The sequence below is a fragment of the Hemicordylus capensis genome, chromosome 1 (genome assembly GCF_027244095.1).
Source record: "Hemicordylus capensis ecotype Gifberg chromosome 1, rHemCap1.1.pri, whole genome shotgun sequence".
Classification (NCBI taxonomy): domain Eukaryota; kingdom Metazoa; phylum Chordata; class Lepidosauria; order Squamata; family Cordylidae; genus Hemicordylus; species Hemicordylus capensis.
In genome coordinates this window covers 362,343,991-362,367,499 of record NC_069657.1, presented here as the reverse complement: position 1 = coordinate 362,367,499, position 23,509 = coordinate 362,343,991, and the positions used below count along the sequence as shown (strand labels likewise).

At 41.7% G+C, this 23,509-nt stretch overlaps 1 protein-coding gene across 5 annotated transcripts in view; it reads right to left on the bottom strand.

Moving 5' to 3' along the window:
• ESR1 (estrogen receptor 1) overlaps positions 1 to 23,509 on the bottom strand; it is a 340,324-nt gene that overhangs the window by 130,719 nt on the left and 186,096 nt on the right. For 4 of the 5 annotated variants that reach the window (XM_053292723.1, XM_053292689.1, XM_053292714.1 and 1 more), the window contains exon 4: positions 8,443 to 8,559. In XM_053292723.1, coding sequence (XP_053148698.1) covers positions 8,443 to 8,559 — 117 coding nt within the window. The remainder of the gene's footprint in view (positions 1 to 8,442; positions 8,560 to 23,509) is intronic. The other variant, XM_053292697.1, reaches the window with a different exon arrangement.

Below are 23,509 nucleotides of genomic sequence, written 5' to 3'. Positions count from 1 at the left end.
AGGGAAGCCACTTTTGTCATCTTCTTCATGTGCAGTCCCATATATAAAAGATCAATTATCTCCATTGTTCTGGAGGGTAATTTATAAAAGGCTGTGGTAGGAATAATGAATTAAGAATGGCCTAAGATAGGCAAAAAAGGCAGGTGCTGCCATTGGATAGACCTGAGGTTCCCAACCTGGAGTACTCCAGATGTTGTTGAACTACAATTCCTAGCACCACCAATCACAATAAATTGTAGCTGGGAGTGATGGGAGTTCAGCAACATCTGGAATACCACAGGTTGGGAGCCCAAAGCCTGCCCAATGGCAGCACTTGCTATTCCTTACCTATTCAAAACACAGCACTGGCTGGCAAATAGATATCATTAACTATGTCACTGCTTTGCACCAGTCAACAAACAAAACACCTTGAATAAATGCCAAGGACATGGCCTAGACTTGTGTCAAGTAGGCTTCCATATCAAAACAACTTGGTGTAAGGTCATAGCAGGTGTGGATGAACTGGACAATCTATCTGGACACCCTCTGTGATGTAACCGGTTTGGCTCTGTAAGTAACAAAGAGTTGCTCAGACTTTATAAAAACATGTACCCTACTATACAGAATGCCAAGCCCTTCTAACACCTAATAAATTATTTTTGTTTTTGTTGTTGTTGTTGTTTACACAGGCAGACAGGTGTTATTGACTGGTTTGTTTTATCCAGACATCGAGTCCTTCCCAAGGACCTGGGATGGCTGAATTTTATTATCAGTATTGTTGCTGTTATTATTATAGATATCGTCGCAGAATATAGGCTGTTCCCAGTAAAGCTGCTTTTTGTAATTGGCTGGTGGTGATTTCTGTGGGCCCTGTGGTGTTGAGGTGCTCTTCAAGTTGTTTTGGAATTGCACCTAGGATGCCAATTACCACTGGGATTATTTTGGTCTTCTTCTGCCACAGCCTTTCCATTTCCATTTGTAGATCTTTGTATTTTGTGATTTTTTTCTATCTCTTTTTCTTCTATTCTGCTATCCCCTGGTATTGTTATGTCGATTATTTTAACTTGTTTCTCTCTCTTCTCGACTACAGTTATATCTGGTGTATTATGTGGCAGATGTTTGTCTGTTTGTAGTCGAAAGTCCCATAATATTTTTGCATCTTCGTTTTCTACAATTTTTTCACTGTTATGGTCCCACCAATTTTTGGCTACAGATAGCTTGTATTTTTTGCAGATGTTCCAGTGTATCATCCCTGCAACTTTGTCATGCCTTTGTTTGTAATCAATCTGTGCGATGATGATGATGATGATGATGAATTCAATTTCTATACCGCCCTTCCAAAAATGGCTCCGGGCGGTTTACACAGAGAAATAATAATAATAAACGTTGAGATTGTTCCTCCTTGTCTTCTAGGTTTGAAAAGAGCCCCCCAAGAGCACAATCTCCTTCTTCATAAGAAACTGGAAATTCCATTACAGATGACATTGTCAGGTAGCTGGGATGAAGCAGGGTGGAGAGCGCAAGGTAGCGGAAAGGGCAGGTATAGTCTACACATCTGTTTATTTGGTGTGTGGAGTGGCAATTTACTACTCTTCCTAGGCAGACAGAAAATTGCACTTTTGGCATACTAAAAGATTGCAGGCAGTGTTGTAAGGAACATTTAAACAGACAAACTCTATTTATATTTACAGAGGAAGAAGAGACTTCTAAATGAAACATATTTTGGCAATGTCCACTCAATTAATTGGTTCTTTAAATACACAAGTACTAATAACTGTATCAGTGCCCACCACCTGTACTGTTTTGCATTAGTACAGAACAAAGTGTTTAGCAAATATTATAGAGGTTCACTTCAGAGGCAACACAAATAGCTTCCTAAAGCTTGAGTACTTTTCTTCCTCATTCACTATGTACTATTTTTAGTATAGTATAACATTGCGTTATCAGATAATTGCAAGGCAAATTAGAATTCTTGGAATCATTCCAGTTGATGCATTAAAACATTAATTCATCTTGGCTTCTAAGAATTCCTTTAATAATCCTCTGCTTTATTTGTCTTATTTGTTTGGCATTTAATACATTTTCATCATAGAACGACTGAAAATTAGAGACAAAATCTAGGATGTGCTCGGAATGTGATTTGGCTTCTGAATCATGGCACAATCTCTTTAAAATCAAGGGCTTACCCAGCCCCTTTAACACACAGGAGAGCAGGTCCATACCTGCTCCTCCACTCACCACCACTTCTGTACTAGCGGCACTCCCCCCAGGTATCAGTGTGCACCGGCAGCACTCTCCCCAGTAGCCTGCACATGATGCTGGCATGCACGTGACCTCCATGCATGCGCAGTGGCCATTTGCATGGTCAGCATGGTTGACCAGTACAGAAGTTGACCAGTATGGAAGTGGCAGCGAGCAGAGGAGGAGTAGGTATGGACCTGCTCTCCTCCACATTAAAGGGGCTGGGTAAGCCCTCAGTATTAAAGGAATTGTGCCATGAGTTGGAAGCCAAATTATGTTTCAAACATATCTGCATACAGTATATATGTTTGTATTTTATATATTTTAAATCAGATTTGTTTCATATTTTAGCTTAATATTTTTATTGTAATTTTTATTGTATAAAATATTTTTTAAATTTTGTAAACCTCCTTGGGATTGTTTTTAATGAAAGGCAGCATATAAATTCAACAATAAATAAAATAAAATCCCTAACAAAATCAAGACCATTTGGAAGTCTTGCTCAAAGAAATAGGCCCACATTTTCAAAGAACTATTCTTATTTTCAAGAATAGTAAGGAGTAAAATCCTTTATGTTAGCAAAACTGAAAAGACTTAATGTAGTCATCATGAAGCAATAACTAATGAATTTAGACTAGCCAGACGCTCCTAACAAATAAAAAGTGACCCTTGGCCATTTTTCAAAGAGCTGAATGCGGATCCAGGAATGGTAATTATGAAAAATGAAGGCTCTGCAAAATGATGTTCCAAAGCTGCTTCAGAGAAATTGGATTAGACATGGCTAGCAACAATTTCAATTAATACAAATCATTTCCCCTAAAGACCACTTCATCTTTAGTGAGGTTGCTCAAATTGAGTTCTGTGTAACAAAGATCAGACTGAGGCTTTGCTAGTGAAATAGAGATTTCTCATTCTATACTTCTATCCAAAAATCATTTTAGAACAAATATGGTAAAATTAAAGTAAAGAGCAGCTTCTCTGATCTAACTTACTAGTGTTCCATGCCTGATCTGATGAAATGTTTTAGTACATTTGTAAATACCAACATGTGGCTTGAAAAGGAACATTTTGCAGCTCAGCAAGTGATTCATCAGTAATCACACAACTAAGTTTCCATTTGAGCAAAGTAACCAGTTGCCATATTCAACTAAAATGCAAATGACTGTAGGTACTGAGTCTAAGTCCTATCAGTTTCCACCCCAATCACGGCCATTCCTCTCAAGCTATGTTTGGCAAGTACACTTAGGACCGGGTACCGAGACGGAGCCGGCAGGGGCTGGGGAGCTCGGGGGCCGCGTGGCCCCTGGAAGCCCCAGTATGCCCTGCACGAGCACGCAGGGCACAGTGGGGAGACTAAGCCTCTCGGTCGGGGGTCTACTCGCAAGTAGCTGCGGCACGGAGCCGCACCGCAGCTACTCACGAGCAGATAGCCCAGGTTTGCAGAGCACTCGCTCCGCAAACCCGGGCTAAGGGGCGGGCTACAGGAGCGGGTTAGCCGCTCCAGAAGCACCGGGCTCAGCTGCGAGCCTTACAATCACAAAAATTCTTACAATCACAAAAATCAGGCTAGGATTTTCCTAGCCCGATTTTTGTGATCGTAAGAATAGCCCCTATATCATCTAAAAGGATAATTCCAAGGGTAACAGAATCAGATATGTTTTTCAATAACTATGAGCAAATTTCCAAATTGAGATTATATATACTCACAGGCAAGAGAACATATCCTACTGTAAGACCATATTTTTACAAAACTCTTAAATATTATATATAATGGCTAACATGCTGCACAGTGTACCACAGGTGTTCCTGCAGCATCCATGCCACTGTGGGTGTCTAAAACACAAGCACTGTTGTGTACATGACATAATTTCCAATGATTGTAGTGTCATGCAAACACGACTGTGCAACATTTTTGTATTAACTCAAGAGGACTCTTGCACAACAGCAATGACATTGCTTTAGACACCCTCAACAGTGTGGGCAGTGCAGAATCACCTGCAGTATACTATACATCATGTCAGCCATGTTTGAAATATACAAAATACATTCCTAATGGAATCCAAATGTTTAGACATGCTTTTCTGCACTTTGTAATTATATACAAATTAAACCAAGTGCACAATCTTGGACAAATGATTTCCCCATCCCTGTAAACTGCACTAAGTGTTCAAAGTTTTGCACTCATTAATTTTTCTCCAGGTTTCAATTTGATCAGAAGAAAAGCAAGCACCAATAATCAGGTTGTGCAGTAATGGAAGCAGGTTGTTGTGTTGCTTGCTAGCCATTCAAGATAAATCAATAGAAAGAAATGCACCTAAGTCCTTTGACATTAGATGATAGATAGACAGATAGATAGATAGATTTCATGTCTCTCTTCTCAGTGTTTAAAAACTTAATAATTGGCCAAAAAAAAGTCTGGAGTACCTTATTTAGCATCCTTTATACACATTTAATGTTGTTTACTTATTTCTCTTTACCATCCATATTTTAAGAATTCAAGGTTTTTTGTTAACAAATGCTGCATTTGTTAATGCAGACATTTTAAACTTAGGCATTTCAGACTTCCTGGCCAATACTATAATCAAGGCATGGATTAAATATATTGGAGATCCAGTTCCAGATTGCATCTAGGGGTGTGCAAACATGTTCAAGGTTGCAGGTCTTGCAGAGGCCAATTAGGCATACATGGCAGCCTCCAAAATGGCCACTGTGATGAGGGTGAGGCCCAGAACGGGCCAAAGAGTGACCGAACCAGACGAGGGGCGCAATTTTGGAGGCCAGCAAGGGAGAAGGCACCTCCAGAAGGCCCCCTGCAGCCACGCTAGTGACCCCTGGAGGGGGTAAGTGACTAAAATAATTGATTTGATTTGATTCGCAAACCCCTCCAAACCAAACCAAACAGGGGGGATTTAAGGGGCTGCCATATCGAACTGGCCCAGTCCAGTTGGCCCAAACAATTTAGTGTACACCCCTAATTGCATCCACCTTTTGCACCAATAACCATAATGACCACGAGGGCCATTGAAAGTAGAGATAGTCAGCTAGGGTCTCCTTCTTCTTCCTGTTTATTTCTGCCTGTATGACTCCTCTATTGATAGAGTATACTCAGGAACTTCCTGGGAGTGACTTCCTTTTTGTTCCTTCCAGAATGCTTCTACAGCTCTGTCTCTTTTTCTGAGCACCATGCTTCTATAGAACTCTCTCTGGCCAGCATGTAGCCAGCAGCTAGGGTATAGGTCTTTCAAATAATCATGTACTTCTGAATAAAGTAGATTAGTTTAACTTTAAATGAATCTCCACGCTTATCATTTACAAGATGTTGCACTGAGACCCTGTTAAACTCTGCTGTAATGGGAGTGAGTTAGCTCCTGAAATACTCTGCTACATATACCGCAGTAGCCTGCCCATAAACCCTTACAGGTTTAGGCACCCAGGCTCGAACTTCAAATATTATTTTTTATCTCCAAAAAAAAAATGCATGAATTATCTCCTTTTCTATTTTTTTTTGTCTCATATTCCCACCTTTTGTTGTAATTACTTTGTTATAACATGTAAAATTGAATAAAACTGTTAGAAAAATATGCATGCACTATAGATCTATATGATATATTACTTATAGACATCTATTATATATTTTGAAATTTTTATTGGTTGATTGGTATGTGTGAAATGAAGTCATACTTTCTAGATGACCGACAGATACCAAATTTTCCATGAACAATCCTGCCACTGAAATTAGCTGAATACACTACTTTTTTCACCAGAATATGCTGGAGAAAAGGTTTGAATGTTGTTATTTTTTGAAGAAATTCTGAATATAATCATATTTTAACTGTTATTGCTCTCAACAGATTTTTAACACTCAATAATCAGATCAATAATGCCAAAACAACATCATCCCCAAGAGAAGCAGAAGATCCTTCTCAGTTTCAGATTTACTATGATTCAAATTAATTAATTAATTAATAATGTTTACAGTTGAAATACTACAAATTTCAAACTGTTCTATTACTTCCCTTTTGCCAGCATGTTAATAAAAAATTCTGTGACATTCAGGTGGCCCTCAAATAGCAGTTTCACCCATGGTTTAATAATAATATGGTTTAATAATAAAGTAATAATAATAATAAAAAAGATCGCACAGACTGACTACAAACAAAGGCATGACAAGGTAGCAGGGATGATACACTGGAACATCTGCAAAAAATACAAGCTATCTGTAGCCAAAGATTGGTGGGACCATAACATTGAAAAAGTTGTAGAAAATAAAGATGCAAAAATATTATGGGACTTTCGACTACAAACAGACAAACATCTGCCACACAATACGCCAGATATAACTGTAGTCGAGAAGAAAGAAAAACAAGTTAAAATAATCGACATAGCAATACCAGGGGATAGCAGAATAGAAGAAAAAGAAATAGAAAAAATCACAAAATACAAAGATCTACAAATGGAAATGGAAAGGCTGTGGCAGAAGAAGACCAAAATAATCCCAGTGGTAACTGGTGCCCTAGGTGCAATTCCAAAACAACTTGAAGAGCACCTCAACACCATAGTGGTCACAGAAATCACCATCCGCCAATTACAAAAAGCAACTTTACTGGGAACAGCCTATATTCTGCGACGATATCTATAATAACAGCAACAATATTGATAATAAAATTCAGCCATCCCAGGTCCTTGGGAAGGACTCGATGTCTGGATAAAACAAACCAGTCAATAACACCTGTCTGACTGTGTAAACAAATAAATGATGATAATAATAATTCATGAGCCACATTCCTGAATACCAATTTAGTTATCGCAAAGGGTAGTTTTGATTATTCATGGTTTTCTACCCTTCCAACTACATTGGCATTCAGTTTAAATAGCCATTTCCCCTCTTCTTAGCTGATGTGCAGGGAGATAGTGGTGCTAGAGGTGCAGACTGCTGTTCATCAGCTGATGTGTGGGGAAGCTTATAGTTTAAATAGTCACTCTCCCCACACAAGCTGAGCCATCCACCCGCACCATGAGAGTGGATTGTTTAGCTAAAGAACCTAACCTAATTTTTTGGGTTAGGTCAAGTACTCAAGTTCAGGTTCTTTAATGTTACAACCACAAGCCAAAACAAAAGAAAAAGGTTACAATTATATAACAATAGATTGAGTTTATATAATTAGAACAGGTTAAAATTAAAATTAGTTAAAAATTTTAACAAAATCTGAAACATAGTGATAATAAAAATTAAAACAATAGTTTTAACAAATTAAAACAAAGTCAACTACTCTAATATCGCGATTCCCTTGAAAATTCTCCCTGCAATATTAGAAGGCCTCCTGGATTTCATGTATTGAATTTACCTAGCAGTGTAATCTATGCAAAGTGACTTTGCCTAGACAACAATGGGTCTCACCTACTAGTTTATCTATAAAATAACACCAGCTTTGGTGAATTTACACAATTTTTAATTTTTCACCTCAGTGTCCCTGTTTTCATGGAATTGTCCACAAGTAGATTGTAGCCTTGAAATTCACTACACAGCAGCTTTATCAAAGATTTACAGAATGGCATAAAAACCTGATATAAATTTTCATTCATTGCAGCTTTGGGCCCAAGAGATTCATGATTTATAACAGTAAATTAACTGTAAAACATTAGTTCTTTTCAGTTTGTTTTAAAACATGGATGTCATAAAATTAATAGCCACTCTTCTTAAGAACCATGAATTATGCAAGAAAGATTATTATTATTTCTTGTTTACACAGTCAGACAGGTGTTATTGACTGGTTTGTTTGATCCAGACATCGAGTCCTTCCCAAGGACCTGGGATGGCTGAATTTTATTGTCAGTTGTTATAGATATCGTCGCAGAATATAGGCATCATCATCATCATCATTATTATTATTTATTCGATTTCTATATCGCCCTTCCAAAAATGGCTCAGGGCAGTTTACAAAGAGAAATAACAAACAAATAAATAAGATGGCTCCCTGTCCCCAAAGGGCTCACATTCTAAAAAGAAACATAAGACACACACCAGCAACAGTCACTGGAAGTACTGTGCTGGGGGTGGATAGGGCCAGTTACTCTCCCCCTGCTAAATAAAGAGAATCACCATGGTAAAAGGTGCCTCTTTGCCCAGGTAGCAGGGGTTATAGCCCAGTTAGCAGGGGTTAAGATAAAAGTCAATTAAGAAACATTTGTGCTAAGGATTAGAATTCATGGCTGGGTACATACCACCTTTCATCATTCCAACTTCATAGCATTTTCGGAGCCTGCAAGCCTGGCAGCTCTTCCGCCTGTTCTTGTCAATGGTGCACTGATTGGTAGCTGGACACATGTAGTCATTGTGACCTGTAAAGCCAAACAAAATTTATTGTTTATTAATAACCTTTTATTAACCAAACAGTTCTGCAGAGCTGCTTACAAAAATAAATAAATACACAATTAAAATGTTAGATAATGTCAAATTAAACATACAATTCAAAAACAGCAGCATAAAATGCCATAAGAGAAAAACCGTCAAATAGATGGTTTCTATATGACAACATAGGAAAAGGACCAGCTAAATTCCAGCTCTGGGCTCGGATGACATGCAGAAGTTGCTGTATTACCTAACCAGTATGCCACTGGCATGCAAGCAGAGGAGGTAAAGGGAAGAGGGTTCAGACTGCATCTGTAACCCTCTCAACCAGCCCCATGAGTCCATATAGACTACCACACAGTGAGCCCTTGCTCACGATCAGTGAGAAGGACTTGGCAGTGAGGAAGGCAGCAGAAGCTCACCTTCCCCACAGACGATCCAGCTGCCAGGTCTGGGAAGGTCAGGCCACACAATCCCGCATGCCCAGGCGGTCCACTGCTTCCCATGGCAGCACAGAGGTGCGGGGTTTGCATCATCCCGGCCCCTGGAACTCCCACAATGCACTGCATGAGTGCATGACGCATGACACATTCTCCAACAACGGGCAGGTGCCCATCAGTGTTGCAGCATTAGCTGAAAGCAGCCAACATGGCCACACAATTAAATAAAAGGGGCTAAGGGAGCGCTCGCTCCCTTAACCTCATTTAGGAGGGTGGCTCCCCAGCAGTGTTCCCTCTAAGGCATGCACACTCACATGGTTTTTTATGTCTGCTCAGTTAGTTTTAGATCCTGCTCAGGTTTAATCAGGAAGGTCTCATTCTGAATGCATGTGCGTGTGCACTGGCTTGATACTGCCACCCAAACAAAACTCATTCCGCACACAGATGGGGGAAAAAATTAGAGAGAACACTGCTCCCCAGGCAGGTTTGCCACCAAGTCACCGCCAGAACCAATCCCAGTGGTTCTCACAAGCAGCCAACACCAGGCTTGGCTTCCTTAGCCCAGTCTTGGCCACCTGTGAGAACAGCTTCCGTGTCTACCATACATCTGTGTCTGATGTGTGGTAAAAACCCTCCTTATCATTTGGCAGGAGGATATATGGAACCAAGTTACCCAAAAGAGAGAGAGCTCATCCTCAAGGTATGGCCTCATACAAGCAAAATGAGGCAAAACTAAGCTAATAAACACAGGTTTGAGGTTTGGAATGTTGGAATTCCAAACAATTCTAAACAACAACTACTAAGCAATCAAATGCTTACAGTGTGATGGATGTAACTGCATGTGTAGGAAGTCATATGTAGGCTCTGACCATCTGGTAAACTCAGTGTTACCATGCCCTATCTCCAAACGTCAGAGTGACTGAAGTAAGGATACTGCTTGGACTACTTCCAATGATATTTATTTATTTAAGTACATTTCTACACCGCCCCATACAAAAAGGTCCCTTGGTGGTTCGCAATTGATAGCAGTTCTTCTCACAATAGGAGTATTGCTTTCATCATGTGTGTTCTGTTTTAGTATTTCCCTGAGATTTTTTATTTCTATCTCTTTTTCATTTTGGTTTTTTTTAAAAAAAAAAAATCCTATTCTAGTGAAGGTTTGTTGAGGACTGAAAACACAAAGCTGATCCTATCCAGGCTCTTTCTACACACAGCTAACAGGACAAGGTACACAATTAAACAATTTTACTGCAGAACTGTTTGTTCTTCATTCAGGTCAGAGATCTGAGGCAAAGGGGGTTGGAACTTGTCAGAGGCCTTGGTCTCATCAAACTTGGTCCTCTATCTTTCATTGCATATTAGCAAATGTAAAGTTTAAAAAAAATATACAGCTATCAGATTGCACCAAGAACATCTGCTATGTTGCACTAAACAAGATGGGTTCCTCAAAGCAAGCAGCAGATCCATAAACTTGGAAATTCAGTGACACAGACCACACACCATCTGAAAAAGGAACATCCTTTTGAATTATATTTATAAATGATAGTTTTATGAACTAGTTACAGAATCTGAGATATTAGCACTGGCTGAAAAATCACTGTCATTTCTATCACTATCATTTCTAAGTGCAGTTTCCCTAAGTAAGTGACATGATACCTCAAATGTAAAAAGGGGAGAAGTAACAGATCCCAGAATTGCCTTTTTAAAAAATGAGTATTTAACAGTTTCAACCAAAATAAAAGGACTGGGGGAAATCATATTAATACTAAACAACTGAGGTTTAACAACTGAGTTAGAGTCTTATTGACATGATTGGTTTTAAGAGGCAACAACACTGAAAGAGATGTCTTCCTTTTCTATTATGGCTATAGATATGGGCTCTTCAAACTGTAAAGCTTACAGTGCCAAAATGTAAGATCTTCCTAAAAGGTGGGACCACAACTATGCAAACGCAACATCATAAAAACATGTTTATAGCAACATTTTAGAAGCTATTGAACATGTATCCTTGCCAATTATGCTCACCCAAATGTTGACGTAAGGGGATACCAGTTTTTTTCTTTCCAATCATGGTGTCTTATTTAGGGATGTGCAGAACGTTTTTACGTCAAAATGTTTCAACTTGAAACGGGCCAGTTCAAGTTTTTCAAGCTTGAAACAGAATACCCTTTAAATAAAGGGCCTGTTTCAAGCTTGTAGCAGAACAACCCCATTTTGATTGAAATTTTTAGATATTCTGAACGCCATTTTGGAGGCCTGTTTTTCCTTTTCAAATTGGTTTTCTGGCATTAGCTTCTGACTGGCTTGCGATCTCTTTGCTTCTTGGTTGGCTTGTTATCATACAAATCAACTGTTGTCATGGGCAACTGTGCCCCCATTGACTGGTGAGGATTCAAAAGGGATTGAGAGGCAGAGAGAGCTGTTATACTGTGTCTGAAGGAGAGGAGGAAGGGAGATGGATTCCTCATCAGGAGAGGAGGAAGGTTGGTTTGATTTTTTGGTTTTCTTTTCTCAGCACAGAGTATAATATGCTATGCTGTTGCTGCCATAATTATCTGGTTTTGCTGGATCTCAGATTGACAAAAAACAGAACTTGGATGCTTTCCTTCCTTGAGTTGTGGTTTGTTTTGTTTGTGAGATACTGTTGTGGTGAGAAATGGACAATAGCAGCTCTTGCTCTCTCTCTGTGTATTTTTTTGGTGATTGATGTGATGAGCTCGTCTGGCCTTGAGACTAACTTGTACTCCACTCACTGTTCTGGTCTGCTCTACAATCTGCATTGCAAGATGTACTCAGTCAAAATGTGGCTGAGGTTGCTCTAGTTAAGCGTATGGCTATGTTTGTTACAAAGTAAGGGTGCTGCTGTGGCAGCTGTTGCAATGCTAGGAAATAATGTAAGGAGTCATAATTGTGCGTGAGAGCACAACTTGTGCCAATGATGTTACTACAGTGCAGGCACTGTGGCTGTCAGTGGATTCTGGGTCAGCGATTCTTTTTTGGCCATTATTGGACTGTATTTGAAATTTATGTTCTGTGTTGGGAGGGGCAGATTCCCTTTTACTGTGTGCTTCGGCAGTGTTTCAAGACAGGGTTGCAAAATGCATTGAAAATTGCAATGCAAAACTTGTGTGTACTGCACTCTGTGAGTGAAATTCAAAACACCCCATTGTTCCCCATGAGTAGCTAGTTCCTAGGGACACCAAAGTGGGTTGGGTGGTAGAACATGATGAGTGCTACCTACCATCCAACCCACAAAAGTAATGGGCAAGTGGGCAATTATAAACAACTTTTTAACCTTCCAAAAACCCCATAGGATCATTGTCAGAATACAATTCTCTCTCACACCTCTTCCGCACAAACCTCCAGTGTTATATGTCCTGGCAAAAGGAGAACCACTTGCCTTTAAAACCTCCATGCATTCTATGATTGAAAAGTTAATGTGCTGTCTCTGATTCTACAGGGGTGTTTTTTGTTCTGATGGAAGAGACCGGGGCTTCCCCTGCAACTAATATTTTTGGGCATGCATTGCACAATGCCCTTGTGGTACATTCATGTGCAAGTGCAACACTAGCCTGGATGTAGGCCGTTTTGACTTATTTAGGATTTATTTTCTAAACTGTATTTGATATATCTGATGCTAAGCTTCACTGCTTGTGTGAAGCGCCTCATTGATGAGAAGTGAGTAAGCACTGTTCCCCAGAATTGGAGCTAGTTGCCCTGAATTATTTGTAGTTACAGCTATACGATTGGTTGTAAATTGACTATCAGAAAGTGAACCGAAAGAACACTGGTCATTTTGGAACATAGGAAGCTGCCTTATACAGAGTTAAACCATTGGTCCATCTAACTCAGTATTGTCTACACAGACTGGCAGAAGATTCACCAAGATTACAGGCAGGAATTTCTCTCAGCCCTATCTAGAGATGCCAGAGGAAGAACCTTCTGCATGCAGGCAGATTCTCTTCCCAGAGAGACTCCATCTCCTAAGGGGAATATCTTACAGTGCTCACATGTAGTCTCGCGTTCAGATGTTAACTTTTGATGCTATCCCCTGCTAACTGAACAAAACAAGCACCTTTTTAAAGTGGTAAAGTGTGCCATCAAGTCAATTTTGACTCCTGGCGCCCACAGAGCCCTGTGGTTTTCTTTGGTAGAATACAGGAGGGGTTTACCATTGCCTCCTCCCACACAGTATGAGATGATGCCTTTCAGCATCTTCCGATATCGCTGCTGCCCGATACAGTACCAGCAGGGATACGAACTGGCAACCTTCTACTTCTTAGTCAAGCATTTCCCCGTTGTGCTAACAGAGGAGAATTTTTAAAGTGGTGATTCTCTATATTTAGCAGGGGATAGTAACTAGCCCTATCCACCCCCAGCCAGGGGCGTAGCAAGGTTGGAGGGGGCCCAGAGACAAGATTTTAAAATGGGCCCCTCACTGATATAAATACACTTCACAATATATAGTGCACTCACACTCACATCCCCATTATGAATACGGTGAATATCTAGTTCACATTGAATCTAGTTTTTTTTACTCTCTGCTCCTGCCATTCTCCAAGAGACTCAACATAATTCATAGGGGGTGCAACATGGGTGGGTGGGGAGTCATGTGATGTGCCTCTGGGGGGCCCCTCGAGGCAGTGGGGCCCCAAGACAACTGCCTCCCCTTGCCTAATAGTAGTTACGCCCCTGCCCCCAGCACAGCATCCCGCCAGTGGCTGTTGCTGGTGTTTAGTGTTTTGTATTTCTTTTTTAGATGGTGAGCTCTTTGAGGACAGGCAGCCATTTTGTGTGTGTGTGTGTGTGTGTGTGTGTGTGTGTGTGTGTGTGTGTAAAAACCACTTCAGGAACTTTTGTTGAAAAGCAGTATATAGATATTTGTCGTATTTGTATAAATGGAAAGCAGGAAGGTCCCTGCTTAGGAAAGGGGACAATTCATGCTTGATGCCACTAGACTAGCTCTCCTCCCATTTGATAACTGATAAAACTCTGCATTGGAAGAGCAGCTGGCCATTACAGGGGAAGGGAAACCAATAATTTAGTAACTGTTTCCACTTCCAGCTGTCCTGCTAGCTCTCTGGCCTTGGGGAGTAGTTCCAACTTCCCACAGTACCTAGCTCCTTTGCAATGCAAGTTCAGTTCAGAATAAGATCAAAATCATTCATGATTTGATCATGGATGAGAGAGCTGACTTGGCTTATTTAACTGAGACCTGGATGGGGGAGGCTAGTGGCCTAGTTTGGGCCCAGCTTCTTCCACCAGGCCACTTCTTCCACCAGGAAGTGGGTGGGAGGGTGGAGTGGCTGTGGTCCACAAGGATACCATTTCCCTTACCAGGACCACCACCCCATGCAACAGTTGACTAATATTGATTGTGTCTTTCTGAAGCTGGCAACTAGGGATAGATTGGGGATTTTGTTGGTGTACTGTCCACCCCGCTGCCCAACTGACTCCCTAACTGAGGTGACGGAGCTGGTCTCGGAGCAGGTGTTGGGAGTCACCCAGACTTTTAGTGCTGAAGGACTTCAATATCCATTGTGAGGCTGGCTTGTCTGGTGTGGCTCAGAAGTTCATAGCAACCATGACAACTATGGGCCTATCCCAACAAGTTTCAGGACCAACTCATGTTGCCAGCCACACACTCAATTTGGTCTTCTGTTCCGATCAGGGGGGTGTTCCGTGGGTGCGGGATCCTATGGTTTCCCCATTGTCATGGACGGACCACTACCTGGTTAAGGTTGTTACACAGCCACAACCCAGCCCTGCAGGGGTGGAAGACCTATTAAGATGGTCCACCCAAGACGGCTGCTGGACCCAGTAGGATTCCAAAAAGCCTTGAAGGGTTTTAATGTTGGTCCTGCCAGTGATTCTGTTGATGCCCTGGTGGGAACCTGGAATAGGGAACTCACCAGGGCAGCAGACACGATCGCTCCTAAGCATCCCTTCCAATCTGCTTTAAAAGTGGCCCCTCAGTATACAGAGAAGTTGCGGGGTCTGAAGCAGCAAGGTAGGCAACTGGAGTGCAAGTGGAGGAGAACTTGGATTGAATGTGACAGGACACCGCATAGAGCCCATTTGAAGGTTTATGCGGAGGAGGTGCATGCAGCAAAAAACCAATTCTGGTCTGCACACATTGCTTCTGCAGGTTTGCGTCCAGCAGAGCTGTCTGGGTTGTGAAAAGTTTGATTCAGGCTCCTTCCAATTCAAACCAATCTCCGGGGACTTTGTTCTGCTGTGATGCTTTTAATGGGTTTTTTGAGGATAAAATCTCTTATATTCAAGCCAAGTTGGACTCCACTGTTTCTGAAGAGTCTAATAAAGTGGTGTCTAGCAATCCCTCCTGCAGTATTAGATTGGATCAGTTTCAGTTGGTGATGCCTGATGACGTGGACAAGCTGCTTGGGGCGGTGTGGCCTATCACTTGTTCTCTGGATCCTTGCCCGACTTGGCTGCTTCTATCTAGCAGGAAAATTGTTGGAGGTAGCCTCCAACAATTATATCAGCTCATCGCTGAGCGAGGGTAGGAAGCCTCCTTGTTTGAAGGAGGAAATGATTAGACCACTTCTTAAGAAGCCTTCCCTAGATCCCTCAGTGATGGATGGTTATAGGCCGGTTTCCAATCTCCCATGATTGGGCAAGATGACTGAGTGATGACTAACTCACTCCAAGCAGTTTTGGAGGAAACCAATTATCTAGACACATTTCAAACTGGCTTTAGAGTGGGCTATGGGGTTGAATCTGCCTTAGTCGGCCTCATGGATGACTTTACCAGGGATCGACAGAGGTAGAGTGACTCTGCTGGTTCTTTTGGATCTCTCGGCAGCATTCGATACCATCGACCATGGTATCCTTCTGTATCACCTGGGGGAATTGAGGCCAAAAGGCACTGCTTTGCAGTGGTTCCGCTCTTATCTCTCAGGCAGGTTCCAGATGGTGTCCCTTGGAGACTGTTCTTCAAAATCTGAACTTTTGTATGGTGTCCCTCAGGGCTCTGTATTGTCTCCAATGTTAACATCTACATGAAACCGCTGGGAGAGATCTTCAGGAGATTTGGTGCAGGGTGTTATCGATATGCTGATGACACACAAATCTATTTCTCCTTATCATCATCATCATCATCATCATCATCATCATCATCATCATCATCATCATCATCATCATCAAATGGCATTCACTCCCTAAATGCCTGCCTATGGGCAGTAATGGGCTGGATGAAGGATAAAAAATGGAAGCTGAATCTAAGAAAGACGAAAGTGCTCACTGTAGGGGACTGGAATTTGAGGGATGAGGTAGATCTTCCTGTGCTGGATGGGGTTACACTCCCCCAGAAGGAATAGGTATGCAGCTTGGGAGTGCTATTGGATCCAGGCTATTGGGCTGAGATACCACCTGTTATCTCAGGTGGAGGCTATGGCCAGGAGCACTTTCTATCAACTTTGGTTGATTCGCCAGCTGCTTCCATTCCTTGAAGAGAACGATCTCAAAACAGTGGTGCATCAGCTGGTAACCTCCAGGCTAGACTATTGCTATGTGGGGCTGCCTTTGTACGCAGTTCGGAAACCTCAGTTTGTTAAAAATGTTGCACCCAGACTGGTCTTTGGGGTAACTCGGAGAGACCATATTATGCCTTTTTTAAAGCAGTTGCACAGTCTGCCGATATGTTTCCAGGCGAAATACAAAGCGCTGGTTATTACCTTTAAAGCTCTGCACGGCTTGGGTCTGGGCTACCTTAGAGAGCACCTTCTTTAGTATGATCCCCATGCTCATTGAGGTCATCCAGAGAGGACCGTCTCCAGTTATCACCCATACATCTGGTGATGACTCGGAACCAGGCCTCTTCTGTAGCTGCTTCTGGCCTATGGAATGCACTCCCGGCAGATATCCGCAGTTTAGGCTCGCTGTCGGCCTTTTAGAGAGCCCTAAAAACTTACTTGTTTGGCCTGGCCTTCCAAGGTTTTTAAATTGTATTTTAAAGTATTTTATTTAGTTTTAAATGGTTTTGAATTGTTTTTATATTGTTTTTAGCACTGTCTTAAATGGTGTGTGTTTTTATGTCTTTTTAAATTTGTTGTACACCGCCCAGAGCCTTTGGATGGGAAGGTTTATAAATGTAATACATAAATAATAAATATGTGGAGAAAGTGGATGGAGAGAAATTCTTCTCCCTCTCACATAACACTAAAACCAGGGGTCATCCCATGAAATTGATTGCCGAGAAATTTAGGATCAGCAAATAGAACTATTTTTTCACACAACACATAATCAACTTGTGGAATTCTCTGCCACAAGACGTGGTGACAGCCAACGACCTGCATGGCTTTAAGAGGGGTTTGGATAACTTCATGGAGGAGAGGTCTATCATTGGCTACTAGTTGGAGGGCTAAAGGCCACTTCCAGCCTCAAAGGCAGGATGCCTCTGAGTACCAGTTGCAGGGGAGTAACAGCAGGAGAGAGGGCATGCCCTCAACTCCTGCCTGTGGCTTCCAGTGGCATCTGGTGGGCCACTGTGTGAAACAGGATGCTGGACTAGGTTGGCCTTGGGCCTGATCCAGCAAGGCTGTTCTTAAATAAATAAAACCAATAAACCTTCAGGATTTGTTTTATGTTTATTCTGGCATTCATACTGGAAAACCCATAAACTGCAGAATTAGAATGTGTTGGCATGATGACTATGGAGCTAGACTGACAGATGTGGAAATAAGATAGAAAGTGCCAAAGAAACTTAGGAAGCTGCCTCATTCCAAGTCAGACCATTAGGCCATCCCAACCAGTATTGCCTAGACCAGGGATTCTCAATGTTGGGTCTCCAGATGTTATTGGACTTCAACTCCCATAATCCCCAGCCCCAGTGGCCTTTGGTTGGGGATTATGGGAGTTGAAGTCCAATAACATCTGGGGACCCAACGTTGAGAATCCCTGGCCTAGACGGACTGGCAGCTGCTCTTCAAAGTCTCAAGTAGAAGTCTTCCCCTGAATACACCAGAGATTGAACTGGGGACCTTCTGCATGCAAAGCAGATGCTTTACCACTAAGCTACAGCCCATCCCCAAGTCAAGAGTAATCCTTGACATGAAACATTCTTGAAATTTACAGGCATATAAAGGGTTTGTGGCTTTGGTTTTAATGTAGCAGGGAACATTGATGTCAAACATTATTGGAGAGGTAGTTGGCATCCACCATCATTTAATTGTTGGAGTATCACTTTTATTTGTTCTGTTATACATGTTCTACTGTTATTTTGTAAAGTGCTGTTATATTAAAAATTAATCTCCAAGAGATGCTAAGCAAATGTAACTGTCTAACATTTGACCATTTACCCAATATGCATAATTAATGGCAAAAAGGTTTTCTGGAAACAGAAGTTTGGTTTTATGGTTAAAAGACGTAGCATTTTTAATGCAGAATGTCAAACCTCCCATAAGTTCGGTCCTGAAAAGTAACACTTTGCAAAAGAATGTAAATGGTGCAAAAACCAAAAATGCGTTGCCATAATTTGAATGATAGCTGCAGCTCCATAATTCAGTGTGGTAGATTTAGAATGGTTTTCCAACATCATGGCTTCCAATTCCACGATTTTCCCTAACAATGATATAGGCCAACATTTGGCCAACATACAAGAAAAATACCTTCAAAATTGGATGTTTTAAACTTATCAATGAGATGATGATAACCTCCCACCACTTCCTGTCTTGTTCACTGTTGGTATCTCTGTTGTGAAAGCACCCCTTCCCACTTCACTGTTCACTGAGGTGAGGTGAGAGAGCCAGTTGGTGGGTGATCAGACTGTAGGTTCTGTCACTTGTGCTCTGAAGGATGCTTTTCTTTAAAAAAAAAAAAAATTATTAAAGGTTTTTCACAGAGTGCAGCACAACATAACCAAAATGGATGTTGTGCTGCACTCTGTGAAAAACCTTTAATAAATATGGTTTTTTTGAAAGAAAAGCATCCTTCAGAGCACAAGTGACAGAACCTACAGTCTGATCACCCACCAACTGGCTCTCTCACCTCACCTCACCACTGCCTCTCTGGAAGCTCTCTGGATGGCTAGTAAATCCTTAACAAGGCTACTCCTCTAAACCATGCCTTAAGTATGTACTGCTGGAATATGTAGAGTTGCTTATGTCTCCTCTGGAAGAGTGGGTGTGCGTTCACACACTAGCCAATATTACTCCCAAACTCCTGTCAAGACCCTTGGACCCACTCCACACACAAATCGGGCTTTGTCTTGAGAATTCTAGCTTATCTCGATGTATTTCTGGGTTTTTAAAATGCTGGTTTTAAGCAACTTTTTCTGAAAACACTGGAGCAAATAGGGAGAGGCACTGATGTAGAATCATTAACATGATAAAAGGGAAAGCTTCTTTAGGAATGCAGATATAGGCTTTAGAAATCTCTCTCCGCCCCGCGCCCCCGCCCCACTGGCTAGAAGGAAAATATGGAAGCATGTGATGTGAATCTGCACCAAACAAAACTTAAGAGCAGAGGGGAGGGGCTGCTTCTCTCAATGCCGTGAGTTTAATTCAAAGTGGCTTTGCTCAACATTTACTCTGCAGCATGAAGCCATGTATGAATAACTCCCTGGGGGCAAACAGTTATCCTGTTCTTTTCCCCCGAGTGAGATTTTTTTTCTCATCACTTTCTCTCTGGCTTTCAACTCATTACCTCCTCTCTTTTTTTCAGGCCTTTTTTCAGGCCTTTTTTTCACACATAAGAACATAAAAACATAAGAACAGCTCTGATGGATCAGGCCCAAGGCTCGTCTAGTCCAGCATCCTGTTTCGCACAGTGGCCCACCAGATGCTGCTGGAAGCCACAGGCAGGAGTTGAGGGCATGCCCTCTCTCCTGCTGTTACTCCCCTGAAACTGGTACTCAGAGGCACATGGGTTCCCAATCCTGGGTTCCCTGATGTTGCTGAACTCCCACAATTCCCAGCTACAACAGCCAAGGGCAAGGGCATGCTGCAATACTACTGCCACTGGAAACCATTAAAGCAGTGTGATGCATGTGCCTGCGCGCTGTTTTAGGTTATTGTGCAACTTCCTGCCTTCACAATGCCACCAAGCCTGCTTTGCACATTGTGCAGCAGCCCGGGCAGCAACCTGATGCCAGCATTCCACAGCACAGAATGTTGGCCACTGAATCTAATTTGTCAGGTTCTTGTCCATTCACCCAGATGGAGAGGACCTTTTGGAACCTTCAGAGTCTACTAAGATTTCCACTATCACTCACCTTAGCAACAGTTCAATTAAAGGCCCAATTCAATTTAAAAATGTAATATACAAAATATATAGATATAGGTTCATTTACTTTCCCTGAAAGATCCATTCAGAATCTTAGTTCTTTTGTCTCCTCAAAGTGTATCTCTTCTATTTCAGACAAGATAACACTGAAATATTCAGTTTCGAGATGACATTTGCTTTTTTGCTTTTTTTTTTTTAAGCTGATCCAATCGGTTATAGCAGATTCCAGTCCCTGAACAGTCTGGCATGTCTTGTCTTACTCTCGCCATCTGATAAATCACAATTGTTTTAAGTATTTGGCATGTGATCAAACTAACAGCTGTACTGGAGTAAAAAAAAACATAATTAATCATTTGTTGCCATTTCCCTGTGATCAACTATGAGACAATAAGCGTTTTCAAGAGCACTTCTTAAAGGCTGTGAAAATAAGTAACAATTACACAGTCATGTGGAAACAGTCTACTTTTTCTAAAACCTGCAAATGATATATTTAACATCTCTATTCTCAAAACCTTTTTGCCTCTGTCACTGAAGGAATCCACTTCAAAAAAATGGATGGAAATGTAAAATATATATGAATCAGCTATAAAGGTTTCTCATAAGCTTAAAGTAGCTGATATTCCAAGAATAAAACTAAGCCTAAACTAAGTTCACATCTTAAGTGGCGCAGCGGGGAAATGCTTGACTAACAAGCAGAAGGTTACCGGCTCGAATCTCCCTGGTACTATAGCGGGCAGCAGCAATATAGGAAGATGCTGAAAGGCATCATCTCATACTGCGTGGGAGGAGGCAATGGTAAACCCCTCTTGTATTCTACCAAAGAAAACCACAGGGCTCTGTGGGTGCCAGGAGTTGAAACTGACTTGATGGCACACATTACCTTTAAGCTAACTTCACTACTTATACATCAAAGCTTTAATTACAAAAATACCACAGTAGTGACTCAAAAGAGGTTGTGAAAATAGTCAGTGAGGATGGTTCCTCCTTGCTTACATGAGATACCATTTGTGCCCTGGAGGTATGCAGACAGGCTTCAATAAGCCCAATCACCTCTTTGCCTATGGCAATAGTGCTGCCTCACTTGGGTGAGTGAAAATTCCCCCTTTCTGCTGTGGGATGGAGTTGGGGAGAAACCAAGACTAGGTTTTTGGAAGAGAGGAAGGAGTCTGTGTTTGCTAGCTATATGTTCTCCTGCAAAAGCCCAGCCAGAAGCCCCATTTACTTCAGAAAATTTGATGAAGGAAAGGAGGAACAGCTTCTCTCCCTCAAACTGGGCAGAAATGGAAGCAGCAAAACCAAGCACTTTTGTGCATGCATCTGATGGATGGGGCTGATGGAGCATATCTGTTTGTTCTTTATCAGCCCTTGCAATGATTTGGGCATCAAGACACAGGTAGTGTCTGTGTGTGCCAGCCCTACTCACTCTCTCCTGATGTGCTGACCTCTGTCTGCAAAGCAGGAAATCCACAGGACAGCTAAGCAGGAAATTCACAGCAGTGCTCCTCTGCTTACACGAGGAGTACATTTAATACTCAGTGTTTCTCCTCACTCTTCCATACTGATGTTGCCAGACAATCATAATCTCCTATAACTTTCCATTCTAAATGTACACATCAGAGATAAAACATAAAAGCAAAGCAAGTTTGGCTTAACTGAGTGGGAAGACTTTTTTAAAAAATAGATTGGATCATACAAACCCTTTTGTGTTACCGTATGAGAAACTGGGTTCTGTGCAGCCAAGCTTCCCAGCTCAAAAGGGTTGGGGGGGGGCTAAATTTTGTATCAACACTGTCTACACTGCCATTCCAAGACTGATAAAGAAAGAAAAATCTTGAAGAACAGAGCTGATGTTGGGAACATGAGTTGGCATAGTGGACTTTTATCACTTGGATGTAAAAATTGTACAGGACTGTGGTATGGCACAAATGAACCCCTCTGTCTAGATGAGAGGAAGAAGTGAAGAGCCTGTCTATGGCAGGAGAGTTGGCAAGTTAGAGGAGGGGAAAACTCCGATGACTACCGCAATGCGCTCTGTGTCAGGCTGCCTTTGTACATAGTCTGTAAATTGCAGTTGGTACAGAATGTGGCAGCCAGGTTGGTTTCTGGGTCATCTCGAAGAGACCATATTACTCCTATATTAAAAGAACTACACTGGCTACCAATATGTCAAAAAAAACCACACAAAAACACATAAGGAAGTTCATCCACAACAGTCTCAACTCCAGGAGTCACTGGTTCAGCAAATGTGTGTGAAGACAGGAAACAAATGATCACAATCATCACAATCTGTGTATCATCACAATCTGTGTATGGCAGAACATGTATACGTGATGCAATAGAACAGTATGTCATGCAACAGAGGGGCCATAATCAAAACCTAACATGTGAAGATGTGAAGCTGGGCATGAGCACCATGTGACTAGACATTATACCATACTAAGATCATGTTACTAACCACAGTCAGCTCTGTTAAAAAACCTCCTAGATGGAGATGTAGCAGTTGCTTACTATAACGATGTTCAGTGCACATCCAAATATACATTCTGAAGTTAACTCTGTTTGGTTTGAGAATTATTATTTGTTTAGTTTGTTTCAAAGTGGCATGGTACCACTTAGCTCACTGAAGGCTTTTCACTCACCACTGACAAGTCTGTAATATGCTGCTTCGGGGAAAAATGGCTTGCATTCTTTTCAAGTATACAGGCAGGATGCATTCAGTGAGGAAAGTGGCACCTGCCCACACTACTTCCTGCATTATTTCCCCATTCCCCCTCTCATCACCACCCAGTTTAAGGATGGGCTGCAATACCTGGCTCTTTTCCTCTCCTCTGGATTTGTGTACTTCCTTGGAGTTGCAGTTAATTGCATAATAACTGGCACTGGTCCATTTTGAACAGCATAGGTGAAATAGTGCTGGCCCAGTATGAAAATCTGATGGTTCTTATAATTCCTGGATAAAGACAATGACCCTGATTCAAATGTGCATGCATGCAGCAGCCAAGGCTGTATGTGCAGGTCCTCTTTGAAAAGCACTGATCACATTAATGAACGGCTTGGCAGGGAAAAGGGTACAAACAGATACTATATCTGGCCTACCGCTTCCACTCCCAAACAGTTGACAGAAGCAATAATCCCCTGCTAACTGGGCAAAGAGGTACTTTTTAAAAGTGGTGATTGTCTTTATTTAGCAGGGGTGGGGAGCAACTGGCCCTATCCACCACCAGCACAATATCCCTCCAGTGAATTTTGTTGGTGT